Source organism: Trachurus trachurus (genome assembly GCF_905171665.1).
Source record: "Trachurus trachurus genome assembly, chromosome: 21".
Taxonomy (NCBI): Eukaryota; Metazoa; Chordata; class Actinopteri; order Carangiformes; family Carangidae; genus Trachurus; species Trachurus trachurus.
The window spans coordinates 3229787-3249630 of NC_139899.1; the positions used below are offsets into that span (position 1 = coordinate 3229787).

Here is a 19844-nt window from a genome sequence, read left to right on the forward strand (position 1 = left end):
TCGCTCTCCACTGATTTATACACATCCATGACACGCAGGTTTTTTTTTCTTTTTTTCACATTGCCATGCGACAGTTTTCCAAGTGCCAACATCATCCCTGGACCGACTGCGCATGCGCACGACGATCCCATTCTTGTCCTGCAGGCAGGCAGCATTCCGGGTGGAGAGAGGGAGAGAGAGAAAGAGAAAGACACGGAGCAGCACCGAGGCCGTATACACTGTTTATTTACGAGCAGAAACACGAGCCGTGGGTTCCGAAAACCAGCCTCGACGCCACAGCAGGACATGGTGAGTGGACGTGTGTGTGATGTATTAGAGACACCTCCTCCCCGTCTCTCTGACACATTTCAGTCTTTTGTGGCGCCTGTGTGTGTGTGTGTCTGCCCGGCTGTGGACTGACGTTTCATTGAAAGGAAAGGAAGGGCTCCGCTCGGGGCTAGCTTTAGCTTTTATCCCTTTACACGCCTTACCCTCTGTCTGTCTGTCTGTCTGGGGTTTATTCATATCTGTCAGGTAACGGAGAAAGAGCAGCGTGGCCGTTTCATTGTCCGTGGGGGTAAAACACAGGGCCAGTTTTTACTGTGTGACGTTCACGGCGGCTGGGAGCTGCTGGAGCCCGGAGCTCAGCTGCCCTGCCTGCGTCTGGCTCAGCTAGCAGCAGTGATGGTCAGGCTGCTGGGAGCTAGCTGGAGCTCGGCTAACGCTGCACAAAAGCAGAGGTGTGTGTGTTTCTGTGTGTATATATATGTGTATGTGTGTGTGTGTGTGGCAGGACAGTCAGATACCAGGCAGATCTGTGTGACAGAGAGGAGCAGCTTGTCAAAGTTGTTGTGATAACAGAACAAAGGATGGTTATGTTTAAGGTGGTATGTTGATGAAGCAACTGTAATACTGGTGACACATCTACATGATCACACCTTTAGATTCAATAGTGAACAGCTGATGCTAATGTATAATATACCTACCAGGACTCAAGACTCATTTCTTTTACTAGTAGCACAATGACACCCTACCTTAAAATTGCAGGGGCGCAAGCAGAAAATTTAAGGGGCAAAGCAAATATTCACATTTGCCTCATTATTCACATTTTCATTCATTCATCAAACACTGGCCTGCTACTTGTAATGACAGATTCCAGATTCTGTGAGTCGCACCTTCCACATGTTAAAAGAAAAATAGCAAATTTACTGGTCGTACATGCAAGTAGATGAAAGATTTACTTGCATTGAGGGGCAGCCTGGAGCCCTGCCTACTGCTGTAATGAATTACACCTTAATTACTTCCTCTTATATACACACACACACACACCCTCACTTAAATGTCTGCACACACACCCATCTGCATTAGATGCATGTGTGTCAACCATTGCTGTAGTTTATGTCCCACAGTATGGCAGTAAGAAGGTCGTAGTCCAGTGAATCTGGCTCCTTCAACTCATGCAGGTTTGGTTTTCACCTCCCAGAACAAAGGCCCGGCCACATCTGATAGGGGCTTGTTTAACATTCCACTCAGGGAAGATAATCCTGTCACACACGGCAAAAAGGTACGAGTAGTTTGAAAGGGAAGGACCCCCCCCCCCCCCCCTCTCTTTACCCCCTACCAGCATACGGTAGGATGGAGCGGTCTGAAGCCGGGGCCGGTAAACAAATTACAGTGACGTCCTTGAGTCATATTCGGTCGGAGTTGCTGCTCCTGTGTTTCCATGACAGTGCCGGGTAGTCGGACTGAGTATTTGGAGCTGTCGGAGAGGAGACGAGGGGTGTGTGTGTATGTGTGTGTGTGTGTTTGGGTGAGGAGATGCATTCAGGGCCTGTCAACTGTCATGTCGTTTTCTTTTGTAATGTTGATTTCCCTACAAGTCTTGACTCCTTGTGAACATTGGTGGTGTGAAATTGTTGTCTAAGCAGTTTGGCTATGACTCTAATTACAGGCAGCGGCTGTGTTTCTTCCTGGCAACATTAATTAGCAGAGTGCCGGCCGATTTGGCTTACACTACGGCCGGAAGTATTCAGTCAGACAGTCAGACAGACAGACAGACACCCAAACATTACAACGACATGACACGGATGCACATCTCGCTCCCAAACCATGATGATGATGATGATGATTTATCTGCTGCGGTAGAAGGAAAGCTCCTCCGGCAGGTTTTGGGAGCCGGCGGCAGGGATTTGCTTCCATTCAGTGATAAGAGCATTAGTGAGGTTTGGCAATAATGTTGGGTAATAAGGCCTGATTCACAGTCAGCTCTCCACTTCACCCCGGAGGTGGCGGAGGATAGGCTTGAACAATATTCAAAATGCAATAAAAGTGAAGAAGAGGAAGGTGCAAAGAGAGATCAGTCAATTAATTGATTAGCGGATTTGACTGAAAGATATTCACATCATTTTCATATGCTATACATTTCCATATCAGTACTTGTTTCTAGTTTTGTAAAATCCAAAAAGAAATATAATCAACACTAGAAAAAGCATTTCTAAGAATGGAAATGGTGTGAATGCTGAAAACAGCTGAATGCTATTGCTGAAGCAGTGCTGAATAAGCTGAAGAAATCATTGAAACAAAGTTGATTTAGCTGAAGACACTGCTGAAGAACTGTTGAAAAAGTCTGACGCTAAAGCTGAAACAAATAACTTGAAGGCTGAGAGATTAATACCTTTATAAGGGTGAAAAGCAGAAATGTTAAAAAGGTAGAAGAAAATGCAAAAATCCTGCATGTTTAAAGGGACAGTATGGGACTTTATTGGCTTTTTGCAGCTAGCCCGACAGGAAGGAAAACTGATGAACCAGCAGTAACATAGCTGAAGCGATATTCAAAATGCAATAAAAGTGAAGAAGGTGAAAAGAGAGATCAGTCAATGAATTGATTAGTGGATTTGACTGAAAATTATTCATCATTTTCATATGCAATACATTCCATATCAGTACCTTTTAGTTTTACATCCAAAAAGAAACATAATAAACATTAGGGTTCAGACTGTAGTTGTACAGTCTCTTTACACACTTAAACCACCAGTCAGCAGCCAATCATCAGGGTTATCTGATCTCTGTCCAGTCATGGTACATGCTTATTGGTTCACCAGTGCTGATGAGATTTACTCATCCACTGCTTATTGAATGACAAAGCATTTTTCATGTTTGATACTCTGCCGCACAAATTTAGCTTTTACTGCTTTTCATTGATGGTTTTGGACAATAAGACAAATGGATCAACTTTAAGACACAGGTTGAACTGGACGTTATCCTGTGATCAGGTTAACTCCAGTAGATAAACTGCTCTTTTTTTTACCCACTAATCCTAAACTTTACTTTAAGCTCAAGACTGTGACATTATGTTCAAGCGATTAAGATTTAAAGAGCGTTTTCACCTATAATCAGCACAATCACTTCTTATTATGTGTAATTCAAGGTAATTTGATAATGAATTGACTCTGTCCTGTTGTCTGCTGTCCTTCCTGCTCCCTTAGGGCTCTCCAGGCCAGATCCCGGGACAAGTCATGGATCTCTAAGCTAGTGCTCTCCATCCGTTTCCATTTGCTGCCTCGCCTGCTGCCTGCCTAAACCGCCTCCTCTTACCCCTGCTGTAGCGGTTTGGCTCAGGCTCCTCTAAGAAAAGAAGAGAGGGGAAAAAAAAAAAACTGAAGTGGGAGGGTGTAGTAAACTTTCCCCAGCTGCTGTCCAGACACACACATGCTGCATTGCTGCCATTCCCCAAGCCCTGCTCCATCCATCCCTAGGGCACGGCCACTAGCCTGCTAGCGTGCTAGCACTTGGCACAATAAGAAGGCCAGTGCTTGGGTATATAAAACAAAATACAAGCGCCTGTCTATTTTCTCCCTTTCCCCGAGTCAATCAGCTACATCTTCCTAAGTAAAGGCTCCTTTTGTCTGGCTGTCACTCCCGCTGCTTTGAGCAGTGGAAGCTTGCTAGTAGCCAGCGAGTCAGTCATTCAGCAGGGCAGACTGAGGAAGCCAGAGGAGGGGGGGGTGTTTATCAGAGGCCAGGATGACGGAGCCCAGCATGGAGAACTGTCTGACCCAGGTCCTGCAGAAGGACGTGGGCCGGCGGCTGCAGGTGGGACAGGAGATCATCGATTACATTTTGGACAAAGAGAAGTCTCACGACCTGGAGCAGGACCAGACGGCGCTGGACAAGATGGTGGACGGCATCGCCAGCTCCTGGGTCAACTCCAGCAACTTTAAGGTAAATTCCACCGACCAAGTGTCGGAGGCTTTAATATAAATAAGGTTTTTTTAGTTATGATTTCATATTTGCTGTTGAATACCAAAGTGTGTTGCTGCACTCAGGCCTCTTCAATTAACAACTCATTTCCCACCCACTGACATTTCCTCAGCACTGTGGGCTGACTCTCCTCATTAATGTCAGCGGTGGCGTTGTGTTTACCAGTGTTGCCTTTCATTAGGTTTCTATGGAGCTGTCTGTCACCTTGGCTCATCTAATGGTGATTTATGCTGCTCATCTTTGACATATTAAAGCACAGTAGCTTTAGTTTACCAGCTCCATAATGTGTGTTTTGATTTGGAGTCTTGAACCATTAGAAGATATAGGCTATTTGTAGTTGTTTCATCTTAATGTTTGATCTCTCCACTCTCAGGTTCAGATAGAGAAGGTTTCTGGTGAACATAGAGAACCCAAACACTGCACAGCTGGTGTTAACATCTGTCTGGGGTCAACTTAGGCCAGTGGTTCCCAATCTTTTCTGGCTCGTGACCCCTTTTTGACATCACAAATTTCTGGTGACCCCGTCGATCAAGATGCACCAGCTCAGATATTTCTATATACTGCAACTCGATTTAAATTCGAGAAAGTGAAAGTATAGAATATAGTTGTTTAGGATTGTGTGTGGTGTTTTTATCATAATTTTAAAAAGAATAAAAAATTAGTTTAAAAAATATTTGTATCAATTGCTAGACATTTCAGGCGACCCCATTTGAATTCCAGGCGACCCCACATGGGGTCCCGACCCCAAGGTTGAAAAACACTGACTTAGGCTAAGTTATACAGGTGGGAATGCAGAATGCACCAAGACTACTAGTATTTGCATTTGAGGTCTGATCACTAAGTCCACATTTGGATGTCTGGGCGGCTCAGTGTCTGCATACGGGCTGTGTGTGTTTCTCTGTGGACTGAAGCTTTGATACTTTCTCAGTATTGATGTAAAACCTGGACCTGCTAACTTGTATATCCAGCTATACAATGAATATCAGCCATTTCAATAGGTGAACACTTTCCTCACCCTCCATATCAAGTTCCTGAAAACAACCCTGCTCCCATTGTGAGCTGGACACAGAAACAAGCACTTCCATGTCATTGTACGGCCGTATAATGATCTCTGTTCAGTTTGCTTTGGGGGGGAATTTCCAGTTTTTCTTTCTGTTTGCTATTTGCTAAATGCAAAAATGTCCTCACGCGGCCGAAGCCTCACAACATTATTGTTTCTCTTTCGGCGCGGCTCGCGTTCCATTCTGTGATTGACCGTGTGTTATTGTGGACTTCAATCTAGGGCACAGTTTTTTATCTGACCCCGAGTCGTGGTCACGCCAGCAGTTTCTTTCCTTGTGTCCACCGGCCACAGGTTGCTTTCTCTGCCCTAACTGTGAGAGCACATTGTTTTTTATTTTATTTTATTCAACTTTTTCTCGCAAAGCAGATGCAACAAGAACAATAAATATAACATAGCACTAGCAACAGTGCACAAAATACAGACACTTAAACCTGACAAAGGAAAAAAAAACATAAAATAATAATAATAGTAATAAAGAAAAGGAAAAAAGAAACAATAAGCATTCAGGGGGTCCAAGGACAATAGTATAATACATGATGAAGCTCTAATTCCGTGGCAGAATATGCTGCTTTTACTGCTTGTGTGCCCAAAAATGTCAGAGATCTGTGTCTGAACAAAGCTGGGCCTGCCCCCAGTGCCCTACATACTATAGCACACAGTGTTTTGTTTTTTTTCTCTCTCTCCTGGAGTCTCTGCAGCAGTCTGCAGCTCTGTGGTGCTAAGTGCTGCCTGGATTGTCCTTTCTGCGTGCTGCAAACGACCACATTCGCTCTCCGAAAGTCTGGCACATGCCCGAGAGAAATGGTGACGAGCGGCCGGGCGGGCAGGGGTTTTGACATGTAAGTTGAGGACATGGAGCAAAAAAGAAGAGTTTAATTGGATCTGGCCTGGGTACAGCTCATGATGAAGGGGTGCTGGGAGGCCAGAGCCGCCAGATATACGGGGCGTCTGAATTCTGAGTCAGTACTTGCGGTTGTAGACAAAAACCCTCCTGACTTTGTGCCAAGTTAAAAAAAAAAAAAAAAAAAAAAAAGTTTTGCCCTGTTTTAGGTCGGTGTCGTATAAATCTTTCCTCTTCTGCATCCTCGCTCCTGTATTATGGGCTGGCAGAGGCTGAGGTGACCTGACCTGTCAGATGCAGGTGATGATGTGTCCTGGCTGCAGCCTGCTACAAACAACCGGCACTACGGTGTTTGTTAGTCGTTGGCCCTCCAGAGACTGTATCCTCAGCACAGGCCAAAGCCGATCACTTGGTAACTAATGTGGAAAGTATTTAGTTTGAGAGAGAGAGACAGAGAGGGAAAGAGGGGGTTGGTGGGTGGGGGGGTGGCTGATGGATTCATTCACCATAAATGGAGGTTTTAGAGGAGGGGGGGGGGGGAGTGCCTCTAATACCAGGCAACTGTTTAAAGAGAGGAGCTTTACAGTGTTTCACACTCGCTGACATAACCTAAACCTGCGTGTGGCGTTCAGTCACACAGCGTGCTTTCTTGGAGACACATACCTTGTAGTGTTTAGATAACAAACACTACATTGTTCTGTAGGGGAAGAAGAACAGAGTCACTCGGTGTATTCCTCCTGCTGTATCCATGACTACACTTTGTCAAGCTACAAAATATTTCAGCGTGGAGTCAGAACACAAGATCTATTAAAAAAAAAAAAGCATGAAAAACAAATAGTGTATATGTAAATGTAAATAGTGCCATAGAGAAAACTACACAGTGTCAGGCAGGCGGGCAGACATAGGTATAGTGAAGTTCACCTCATTTTAAAAGTTTCCTTCAGCACTACTATGTATGTTTGCTTTTGGGAACTTTTCTCTCTGGATCTGTTTCTGTCCAAATCCGCTGCTCTGATCAACATGATGTTTCACATCGTTTTAAAGGGACAACGAGGAGTTTCGGAAAGCAAAGTGTTTCACATTTCTAGAGCTGTCCCGATTATCATATTTTGATAATGGAAGCTTCGCGGACATAAAATCGATCAAAATCGAAGCTTCGGCGGCCGGGAGGGGTGCACAATCATAGCTGAAATAATGAAAGTGATGGCAAACAAACACTGCATTTCTCCAAAATCAGGCAGGTTTCCAGGATGCCAAGTCGCCTACTCATTTTAATGTAACAATTGCCGATGAGAGCCGGTGTCAAAAAGGAAAAAGGGAAGAAAAAAAAAAAAAGATCACGGACTCCATGATCGATTGCCATGGCAACGAACGAAGCTTCGAAGCTCCAAATTTTTTGGGTCAGCCCTACACATTTCCCCTGAGCCTGCTCGCGCAGATGCGCACGGTGAAATTCTTGAACCGGCGCAAGATGGATGAAAGCGAAAACATTTGCCAAGAATGTTTTCATTGATCAAGAATGAAAGTCGGAGGTTCGAAGACGATCAGATACCGTCGTAGTTGGGTAACGTTAACTGGAGATTACAGATTACAGGCTGTGTGTTTGTGTCGTAGTGTCGTCCATGTTTCTTGCGAGACGAGATCTCAGACTCAGACCGGGTCGGAGGCTCTAATCTTACTTTTCAGCCAAGAGACGCTAGGTGGAAGGTGGAGAGCCTCCTTTCTCCAAGTCATTAACCATCATAATTACTGTGAGGCTGTTTAATAAAGGTAAAAATCTTGCATAGTTCCCCTTTAAAGGGGAAGTCGCTTTTCCGCTTTCGGTTACGCTCCTCTCACCCATGTGCATTTGTTTACAACGAAGCCAGCGGAAAATCAATAAATGGAGCGGTGGATAACATATACGATGTTACGACATGTGTGTTTGTGTAGTCTTAACCGTCATGAACAAAGAATTACAGGTTACGGAGCGCGGGACACCGGGGCGGCGACCGAGTAACTTACACTGATGTTGTAAGGTTGGTTTTCAGCCCTGAGACGCCAGGTGAAGACAGAGAGCCTCCGTTCTCAGTCATAACAGGTCACTAGTCATGTAGTTAACTATCACTATTACTCCAGAGGCTTTGTAATTAAGGTACAAATGTAGCATAGCCACGGGAGAAATCCTGCTTAGTTCCTCTTTAAAGTCAAAAACTGGACAAACCGGGCTGAAGCTCATCTGCACTTACTTCCTCTTTAAGAAATCTGGATCAGGCCTTGAGCCCCGCCCACTATCTGAGACATCAGAGAGACTCAAACACATGACTGAACCTCAGTCAGAGAAGAGGTCCAGAGCCAGAGACCAGCAGGACCAGGACAGTTAGAGCACTTCATGTCATTTTAGAATCTGAACCTTGAACATTGGCATCATTTATTAGTTTTTGTTACTTAGGTTGTAACTGTCAGTCACTGATAGAGTGTTAGCGGTTGTGCTAATGCTAACTCTTTCTCTTTCTCTGCACTGACAAGTTTTCAGGTTTATTTAGCCCCGCCCCCTGCCCCCACAGGGCGACAGGATTGCTTCCTCATGTTTGGGATGTATAAAATCATCAGTCATTGATTCATTGGAGGCCAAGTTAGAAACACTCAGTCATGGTGTTCACTGGTTACATGTCATATGGACATTAACATCGATAAAAGCATGTTCTTTTAAATAATATACGTAAACTTTTATTTGGTCAACCTCTATACCAGTGTTATCAAATCAATTTGAACAAAAAGATGATTACAGTTGCCATTACAGTACAGATCTGAGTTCTACCTGTCACATCCTGGTTTCTTTACACAGAAACATTTTTGCACACCAGTGTTGTTAGATCTCGGTCCAAACATACTGCATGTTTGTTTGCTCATTTGCGCCTTTAGGTATTGAAACTTAAGGCATTTTGATCATTAAAAGTACCGACACATTTGTGGCATGGCGACACTGCAGTTGAAAATGACTCTTCTCTAGATGAGGAGAGTGACTGATGTTGTCAGACTGTTTTGATTGTTCCTAAATGAAGCAGTTAAATTATTCATTTGCATAAAATTCCAAATGTAAAGAGTCATGTTCTGTTGATGCAGTTGTCATTTTTTTTTCCCAGAGTGATCCGCTCCTGTGTGTCCCAACTCCCGTCCATCCGAGGGGCGTGTCGAGCTGTAGCAGCCACCTCCTGGGGTTCAGCTGCTAAATCCACTCAAAACAAGAAGGCATATGTCTGATGAGGTGTGGTGCTGTTAGGGACTGAGACCGAGTGAGGAGCTGCATGTGTGTCAGAAACTCACAGAAATCACTCTGATGGTTATGTAGATAATTGCAGTCTTTAGACAAGGTTATGTTTAGTCTGGAGGTTGCGTGTTTTTGTGTGTCTGCTCATGTTGTACGCACAGTGGAGGTGTTCGTGTGTTGGTCGGGGTCGTGCTTACAGGTCACCGTTCAGCTCATTGTTTGATTTGAACAGAGGTGGACTGGAGAATTTGGAGAATTTTAATTAGAAGAGCTCCCCGGTCGGGTTCGGGTGAGAATGGACGATACTTTGATGGACAGACAGATCCACTCAAACACACACTCCTGTGTGACAAGGCCTATTCCATCTGAGAGCGACGTCTCGCTGGGAATCAGCGTTGACAGATTTAGCACCGTGTTTAACTCACAACGCAGCAGTAAACAAACGGCAAACAAGGAAACAGGAGTGATTTGCACCTCGGTCTCCTTCACATTCCTCTTTTTGTGGACAGACACCTCTCCCGCCTGCAGGAGACCAGTTAGGCCTGTGTCAGAAACCATCCATCACGTCATCCTCGTCTCCTTTGTGCAGGGCTCAGCCTGGGAGCTGCATGGGCCGCTTTACTGACGAAATAAATCCAGTCTGGCAGGACCGGTTTCCAGCTTGGTGAGCACTGAGGTGATCTCTGAGACGTTGTCCGGGCCACGTCCGAGGCTGAGCGGCCTGAGAGGGGCCACGGGCCACACTCTCACTGGATCGGTGCTGCTGATGCACATGTGATGCGCTTTAGACTTTTTGTGCTGCAGCAGGTTGGAGTTTGAGTTTATTTCGATCAGCAACACATAAAGAACAAAACAAAATGCGTCCCTCCAAAAGAAGGGGTACATGAGGCTGACCCAAAGGGTTAAGGCTGAAGCTAACTAGCTTATAAATGCCCTAACCTTTAAACCATATGTATGTAAATATAGAAATACAGTACACATACACAAACATGCATACATGCCATCTACTATTAGGGCAGCAACTACCGATTATCTTCATTATCAATTAATCTGTCGATTATTTAAACCATTAATTGTTTGGTCAATAAAATGTTAAAAAATGTCAACCAGTGTTTCCCAAACCACAAGATGACGTCCTCAAATGTCTCAAAAGAAACCAGAAATATTCACATTTAACCCTCCTGTTGTCCTCCTGGGTTAAGGACGGAAGGAAGGAAGGACAAAGGGAAAGATGGGAGGAAAGAAGGAGAGAGGGAACAGATTGCGTCAAAAAGGAAGGAAGAAGTAAGGATGAAGGGAAAGATGGGAGGAAAGAAGGAAGGGGAAAAGGGAAGGAAAGATAGGAGAGAGGGAACAGATTGGGTCAAAAAGGAAGGAAGAAGTAAGGATGAAGGGAAGGAAGGAAGGAAGGAAGGGAGGGAAAAGGGAAGGAAAGAAAGATGGAGGGAAGGAACAGATTCGTTCAAGGAAGGAAGAGAAAGAAGGAAGAAGGGAAGGAAGGAAAAAGGAAGGAAAGAAAGATGGAGGGAGGAAACAGATTACGTCAATTGGATCAAAGGAGGAAGGAAGAAGTAAGGAGGAAGGAAGGAAGGAACAGATTGTTAATTTGACCCAGGAGGGTTAAGAAGCTGAACCTTTTCTCTTAAAAAACTACCCAAACCGATTATTCGATTATCAAAATAGTTGATAATTAATTTAATAATCGATTATTGTGCTATTAATCGATTAATAGTTGCATCTGCACACATACACATACATATACTCAGCAACTACCAAACAAAATACTAGAAATTCAGCAGGTTTCCTTTGGGACGAAACAACGGGCAAATAAATTAATAAATAAATAAAAAACAACAGGGACAAAAGAGTCGTGGCCTTTTGTTTGTGTCAGAATGTAGCGTGTGTGTGTCTGTAGGGAGGACTGACCAGCTGACATCATCAAAGACCGGCCAGACGATTAGTTTGGAGGTAGCGAAACACTGAGGCAGCTAAATCCTCCAGGGTGCAGCTGAATCACATCACTTTGAAGTTGCACTCATAAAAAAAGGCTGTTTCTGCTGCCCTGCGGGGAAATATAACGTCTCAACAGGATATTGTAAAGCAAATAGTGCGGCCTATTAAGGCAAAGACACCCATTTCCCCTCCGGCGACGTCTAAAGAGCTAACATTCGTCAGCTGCTAAATGTGACGTGGCCACTTTAGATGAGCAGCGGTAATGTGGCTTTAATCGCTCCTATCAGAATATGCAACATGTTCACTTCAGCCCCACTTATCATCCCACCCACCCTCCTTTTCAGTCATGGCTTTATGTAAGAAATACAAGCATACTGTACATTAAGGTTTATTGACTCTGATCCAAATCCATTCAATGTGGTTATTGTCAATATTATTATCTTTACTAGATTAGGTATAAACCTGGTTCTTGGTTTGCTGCAGGCAGTTTCCTTTCTTTGCTACAAGCTGCAGCTCCAGCTCACTGAGCCTCACCTCCAATTACAGCAACTAAACTGCATTTATCGCTGAAGGCTGACACTAAGCAGAAGAGAGGGAGGGAGAGAGAGAGAGAGAGAGATACATCATTACTACCTGCTAAGCTACAGAAGCTAGCAAATCTTTATAACATGAAAACACCATGAAGTGGAAAAGAAACAATGGCTGTCGTCCGTCTGCCGTCTGCCCAATTTCAGGTGAATGCAGCATGGAAAATACGATTGAGTTGCTTGCGTTATACAACCGCAACGTTAGATGGGAGTATTTCCTACACAAAGTACCTTTAAAGAGCCTCCAGAAATATATATGTCCATAAAATGTCCCCTTTAAGTGTATTGAAATGTAGGGAGTGCATCAAAATCTGACTTTCTACCAAAATGAGCAGCACTTATGGAGATCACATTGGGGGATGAGAGATTAAGACCTTAAAAAGCTTCACTCTGTTGTTTTTCCTGCTAAATCTGCTGACAGGTGAGTTAAGTGACAGACTGTAAACAGTCATTAATACAGTCCTAATGAACTGTTTGCACCAATTAATGTTGAAAGAGTAATTTCCAGTGGGAAAACTCCACCTGAGTCACATGGCATTCAGCTGCCCTATGGTGGAGTTACGGTTGCACAGTCAGGGTAATTTGTGATTAAAGCACTGGTCCAGCCAAAGTGCGTTGACATTTATGAACAAAATGTTTGAAACACACTTCAAAATAACACATGCTAAACAAACCCTTAAAGGGATAGTTCACCCAAAATTGAAATTTCACTCATTATCTACTCACCCTCTTGTCGACTAAGGGCTGGGAGAAGTTTCAGAGTCCTCCGTGGCTTCTCTGAGTTACAGGGGGTCTCGGCATAGCAGTGCATGTCCATATAACGGTTGCAAATGGATACTAATGGATCCTCTTCCCAGTTCGTCCAAATTTGACGAACCGGGAAGAGGAGCTTCCGCTACAAACAAGCTTGAAATATAGACTTATTTAATTTTTTTCGGAACAATTTCGCATTTCGGGGCTTCAATACAAGACAGACATTAACATACGAGCAGCATGGAGGTATTTGGATGTTTTTTGGTGTGTCTTTTTGTTACGAAGACAGTTGGTATCCATTTGCAACCGTTATATGGACATGCACTGCTACGCCGAGACCCCCTGTAACTCAGAGAAGCCACGGAGGACTCTGAAACTTCTCCCAGCCCTTAGTCCACATGAGGGTGAGACATATAATGAGTGAAATTTCAATTTTGGGTGAACTATCCCTTTAAAAAGATGGTGATGCAATCAGTCAGAGAGAAGATAAATAACTTGGAGTTGTTGGAACTAACACACTTGCTGTTTGAGCTGTTCACAAATTGTGTGATGGGCACAGGGACCAGCGACAGGCACAGGCCAGTTAACGCACGCCCGTACCGCCCACGGTACGGCTCCAGAAGGTGGCGCTAGCATCAATTACTCCCGAACATTTTTAACCGCAGCCCTTAAGCATATATATTCATGTTATACATTGTTAGAAAGCTTAGATCGCCCCGATCAATTCAAGACCACCCACAATTTTTTTGGTTGCTCACAGCCCTAACAGGATTAGCAGTTAGGTCGGCTAGCCGCTAAGCTAACGTATGATGCGTACATACCTTTCAAGTCTTCCCTTTATCCACAGCTGATCTACAGCGACCATCTTATGACACAAGACCGTTTGTACAGCTTGCCAAGTACCCATGCTTGTGAAATATGAAATCCGTTTCCTTCTAACCGAAGTATTTTCCTCAATATGTCCATGTGTTTAGTCCAATGCGTAACGTAATACACGCGGATCAAAACAAAAACCGGCCCCGTTACCGCATTTTACGAGTTGCACGGCGATCTGTGACTACATGTGACTGAATGTTTACATCCGTGAGGTCTTCCTGCTTCAAACGACACCACTCAGTAGCCAATCGGTGGCGAGGATGGGCCGGGACATGTCTCGAAAGCCAATGAGGACACGTGACGATGAGACTGACAACGTGACTTTGATTGACAGCTGCTTGAGCCAATAGAAATTGTCCGTGAAATGAAGCCGATAACCTTTTAGCCAATAGTCTGAGGTTTTCAACGGTGTATGACACTACGCCATCACGTTTGGTTGCTGATAAACAAAGCCCCGTGTATCCGACGTGCGCGCCACCCGCTCCGCCGCATAGAAATACACAATGCAGATAGGCGTATAGTTCTATAATCCACTGCTTTTAGGGGTGCGCCCTCTACTGCGCGCCAGGAGTTTAACGGTTGTATTTTTTTTGTTTCTTTTGGTCTTTTGACTTGAAATTTGGACTGCAGGAAGCCAAGACCTGTGGCTGTGGCCTAATTGTGTCTATAGCCTGCTGAGAGGTCCCTGAATGTCTGTACCCATGTCATTCTATAGGCAAACCTATGGGCGGGGAAACAATTTAATCATTCTAACCTTTGCCATTTTTTGTCAGTAAAGTCACAGAATCAAAAAAACACCTTAACAGTAATCCTGAGAGTGTTACCTTTACAATGATACCAGGCACATCTCTGAATCTTAAACTATGTGGGATCTGTGCTGCTCACAACTTGGGCATGGCGTTATGGCAAAAAACATGAAAAATAGGGGCGTGCATTAAGAGGTTAAAGAAGCAACACGAGCTACAGCTGATGTGAAATATCACCTGTGGTGTTAAAGTGACGCTCTCTGAGGAGTAAAAATGAGAATCTACTCTGTGCTGCTGATTTTTGATGTCAGAGTGAAGTGACTTTGTGTATTTTAACCAACCACCCACTGGTTGCCCAGATAACTGTTCATTTACTAATGTCATTTTAACTGCCTGTTGCGGTGGAACACCACAGCGAGGAGACCAGCATGCTGAGGTCAATGGAACAAGATTAAATAAATGAACATGTGCTATTGGGAACCTTCAGTATGTGACCGTGGACTCCAAACTGTCAAAGCTGCCACATCCTCTCCTGTCAGAACACCTTCAGGACCGTTTTCTGTCCCTGGGTATTTATAGACATTTATAATAATTTACACCTTCAACACCGTCACCATTAATAGCCACATGTTGATGTGTTTTATGGTGTGTAAATCACACTGTGCTCTTATGAACCTTCAGTGCAGCAGTAGTATCTTTGTATCATTCCACAAACACAGTCCTGTCTCTCTCATGGCTGCAGTGTGAGCTGTGACACATATAGAGACAGGTGTGTGTGTGTGTGTGTGTGTTTCCACATCTGGTCCAATCAGCTAAATCTGCCAGTGTCTCCAAGCAAGGTTGAGAAACACCTTAAAGGGACAGTTCAACATTTTGGCAAATTTGCCTATTGCCATAATCCCTATAGTCATAAGAGTAGGTTCATAGCTTTAATTATGGGTGCATGTTGTTTTGAGATCAGCGGGGCAGAGACGTGAGCTGCTCAGCGAACACAATGGAGGTGAATGGTACAGGTCCCCTGTCCCACAAAACTCATCAAATACACAATCCAAAACGCTCTGGGGGACAAGTTGTGACCTGCACATTCACCACGTTATGAGATAATAATGTATCATTACAAGACAGAGTTGTTTTCGAGGCAAATGTATAGCTGGAACTACGTCCAGACACTGCTGCTGGGTGGAGTGATTTCAAAAGCACAAGTAGGGTTTGCTTCATGTGTTGTAATGTTACATAATTATACATGATTATATGTGCAGGTCACAACTTGTCCACCAGAGCGTTTTGGAGTTGTTGGATTGTGTATTTGATGAGTTTGATGAGAGACAGAGGACCTGTGGACCTTGTGTTCACTGAGCAGCTCACGTCTCTGCCCTGCTGATCTCAAAACAACATGCACCCATAATTAAAGCTAATGAACCTACTGCTATGACTATAGGGGTTATGGCAATAGGCGAATTTGCCAAAATGTTGAACTATGCCTTTAAAGATGAACAAGATAAAACTGAGTTAAAAGTGTCTGAATACTTATGTCAGTGGGATGTTTCAGTTTTTGGTTTTGAAATACCTTCTCAAAAATGAGGTGACTGAGTCCAGATCGAAGACTCTGTGTTTGTTCAGCCAATAAGAACTCAGTAAACCCGTACAACTGTTGACCATGGAGACAGCTGCAGCTCTTCAAGAGGCCCCAAGTCTCTGTTTGTCTTCTTCTCCTCATAGACTGAACTTGATCAATAACATCTCTCTATTTATTGTATCAGGACTTAGTGAATGTGGGATTTGTGTGTGTGGTCGGTTTGTAGGTTTGAATGACAGCAGCAAAACGGAGGAGCTTCTGTAACCTCTGTGCTAATACTTTGGATTAATCAACCTTGAGCAGCTGAATGTGTGTATATGTGCACAAACAGATATGTAGCCTACACGTGTATACACAAACACACCTCTCACGTTGCATAGCTGAAGACACAAAGTAAACCGAGGGTTGGCCAACATTATATGAACTTATTACATAATGTTTCACACATGATCCGTCACAGCTCCTGTGTGTGTGTGTGTGTGCACCAGGTAAACGTCAAGGTCCACTTCCTGTAGCATTATGGGGGGACTTTGGATCCTCAGCCTGTCCCATGTTAAATGTTAATCTGGACCGCAGGGCCGTTGTATAGGGGAGAAAGTTCCAGTTTAGTTTATTTGAAAAGGGACAATGCACATTAATAAACATTGTAGAAAAAACACATGTAAATGCACCCGAATTAGCTTAAAAAGCTAGTTTTCATCGACTGTCCCTCTGCCAGATTGTACAAGGCAACCTTTAAAAAGAACAACAATGGAATAAAATATTGTACCACATAGGGTAGAACACAATCTATACATCTATGATGATAATTCTAGGGGCCCAGTGCCCAGCAGGGCCCACAAAAAACCCCAGTAGTCTAATCTTTGTATGACAGATTTATTCTGCATTAGACCCTGACTGATACTCGTTAATGCTGCATTAGCATCAAAACGAAGTAGGCTAAATAAAAAAATTAAGTTGGGGGGGTAGGGGCCCACTTTAGTATTCTTTAAGGGGGACCAGAATTCCTAGCAACGGCCCTGCTGGACTGTGGTAACTTTGTGAACCCTGGGAGAACAGAGGTTTGTTCTGAGCTGAAAAAAAAGCTGCAACACGCTGAGACGACCCTGAGCCTCTCACATTCTGCCCTCTGCTGTGACATTGGTCTGATTTACATAACATACAAGATGTGTGTGTGACAGAGAAACACACTGGGGGCGGTGGTGTCAGAACTCAAGTGTGTGTATGTTATGAAGCAGCCTCCACCATGTGTGATTGTTTTGTGTTGTGGAGCATTTGTTTTTGTGTTGGCCTTATATCATGGAGCTGGTTGATGCACTGATAGATACTAGCCTAATAGATTGGTTTGATGAAATAAAACCAGACTATCTGTGGGTCATTATGCTGTTGTTTGTATTGGGCTCTAATTACTGGTTTCAGTTTCACTCTGGTTTTCATTCAGCTCTGGACCATTGAACTCGTTGTGTAACTAAGCCTACACTGAACAAATGGGCAAAACATTCAGTTATTGTTTATCTGTCAGAAGCTGAATTTGGGGTCTTTGAGTCCCACTGGCAAACACAATGTAACTATGAATCACTATGAATTACTTTTTCAAACAGGGCATGGTATAGGTTTGGATAGCTTTTTTACCTTGATAAATAAAACCATCATTTAAAAAGTGCATTTTATATTTACTTGGGTTATCTTTGTGTAATATTAACATTTGTTTGATGATCTGAAACATTTAAGTGCAAACAAACAAACTTTTTCATAGCACTGTACAGTATGTGACTTGAACTTATTGTAATCTAAACCCAAACAGATCCTGACTCAGATTTGATCAAACACAAAAGTTAGAAGTGTAAATTTTAGTTTTGACTGTCTCAAAATATTGTCATAAAATAATATTTATAAAAAAAACAAAACAGAACACAACATTAGTAGCTGTTAAGTGTGTCAGAGAGTAGAAAGTTGGATTCTGGCATCAATTAATGATTCCTTCACGCAGTATTAGCTGCAGTCACAGCATCAACAGTTAAGCTGCAAACTAGTTTCCACCAGTTTCACTGTTTGCTGTGAAGATACACAGTTGAATTTCTTCCATATAAGTTTTTGTTTTGTTTCAGTTTTGATGAGAAGCCATCCCAGCATGCCGTGGGGGCGAGAAGTGCGCTCTCCAGTCTTTATATAGAAACAGAAACAGACATGTTGACCTACGGACAGTTTACAGTTTGCCTGAGGTAGAGGAGAAAACCAACAGAGTCAGTTCACATCCAAACTCCTGACAGGAAAACATCTAGATTTTCAAAATAAGAGCAAGGGGAAAAAAAATCTGCAGTGTTGTAATTTTTTTTTTTTTTTTTTTGCAGAATGACATAATAAAAAAACAAGTTCTGTCTGGAATCTTCCTTTTAAACTGATAGGGTTAGTGATAGTAAGCTGTGTGATGAGCAGTGAGCCTCCCTGCCTGTGGTGGGTGTGAGTGCTGCAGGACTGGATGTGTCTCTCTCTGTGTGTGTGTGTGTGTCCAACAACAGAGGAGCCAGCTTGGCAACAGGGCTGCGCCATGATGTAAATGACGCAGCAACGGATAGAGAGCGAGGGTGAGGGAGGAGGGAGGAGGATCTGACGCCGTATAGAAGCACCCAGCACCTGGATTTCCACCCACTGGCCTTTTCCCTGTTCAACTCCATCCATCTTTCTCTCTGCTCTTGCTCTCTTTTTGTCTTCCTTTTTTTATTTTTGCAACAATTATTTTCCTCCCCTTCTCTCTCTGGCTACAGCTTCTCTGGCCTATTTTAAACCTAACTGTGAAATATCCCATCTCTTTTGTTACCTCTCACACAGAACGCAGTCTCTGCTCACTTGGCATATTTTAGAAATTGGTGGGGGGAGAAAAAACCCCGAAAAACAACCCCTTTGTGTGTCACCAGCACTGCCACCATCATTGTCACCAGCGGTTGCACTAAATCCCTGTGCCCTGATGATCTCCCTCCCATCGCTGCCAGTAACATTCAGTCCAGTGGTGGGACACTTTGCAGCGCTGCCTGACCCCAATCATAATCTGCTCTCTTATTTAATCTGCTCAACTCAAGGCTTTTTTTTTTTTTTCCACAGTTAAGCTAGCATTTCCCTGCATGTCTCAGTGGCACATTTCATCAGGTCTCTGCATGTCGGCTGTTTTTTTCTTCCTCTTCTTTTTCTTTGTAGGAGAATATTCAAATTTTATCAACTAGGGATGTCACGATAATAGATTTTTTCGGTATGATTATTGTCAGAGAAATAATCACGGTATTACGATTATCACGATTATTATGCATTAATTAATTTCACAACACTATTAAAGCAGAAGTAAGTGATATATTTGTGTTAATATAAGTCTTAAATAGTTATATCTTCCGACAGCAATCACTTACATAGAGTGTTTGGTCTGAATCACGGGTCTGTCAGTCACTCTGCTCTGCTCTGAGCCGAGGAGAAAACATTTATCGTATCCTACAGTTTTTATCCAATGAGGAGAGAGAACGGCATGCAGGGCTGTGTGTGCAGCCAAGGGACGCCGTGAATGTGGCGACGTAGGGACGAGGACTGTTATGGTGCGTTCAAGGAAACTCGTATTTTTCCGACCGTGAAGTGGTACCAGTTCGATCTGGTACGAGTTCACCGGTCGGAAGTTACGAGTGGCCGTTATAGTGACTTTCACCGGTAAAACAGGTCGGAAAAACACGAGTGGGTTGTCTGGAACGCTACAAAGTCGTAAGTTGTGACTTGAAGCTGTAATTTACGATTTCAAAAGCCTGCCTGGAACGCAGCATTAGCGAAAACGACCGGACCACTTACTTCTGCTTTAATATAGTTAAAATATACATTACTATTTATACAAATATTATTATATTATTAAATATTCAAGTCATTAATTGTCATCGATACCAAATGTTGAAGTTAATTTTAATCTTTTTTTTTTAATTACAAATGACA

At 43.4% G+C, this 19844-nt stretch overlaps 1 protein-coding gene across 1 annotated transcript in view; it reads left to right on the plus strand.

Moving 5' to 3' along the window:
* Nucleotides 1-165: 165 nt before the first annotated feature.
* clasp1a (cytoplasmic linker associated protein 1a) overlaps nt 166-19844 on the plus strand; it is a 125640-nt gene continuing 105961 nt past the window's right edge. The window contains exons 1-2 of the mRNA XM_083996440.1: nt 166-288; nt 3465-4200. Coding sequence (XP_083852566.1) covers nt 4003-4200 — 198 coding nt within the window. The 5' untranslated portion in view covers nt 166-288; nt 3465-4002. The remainder of the gene's footprint in view (nt 289-3464; nt 4201-19844) is intronic.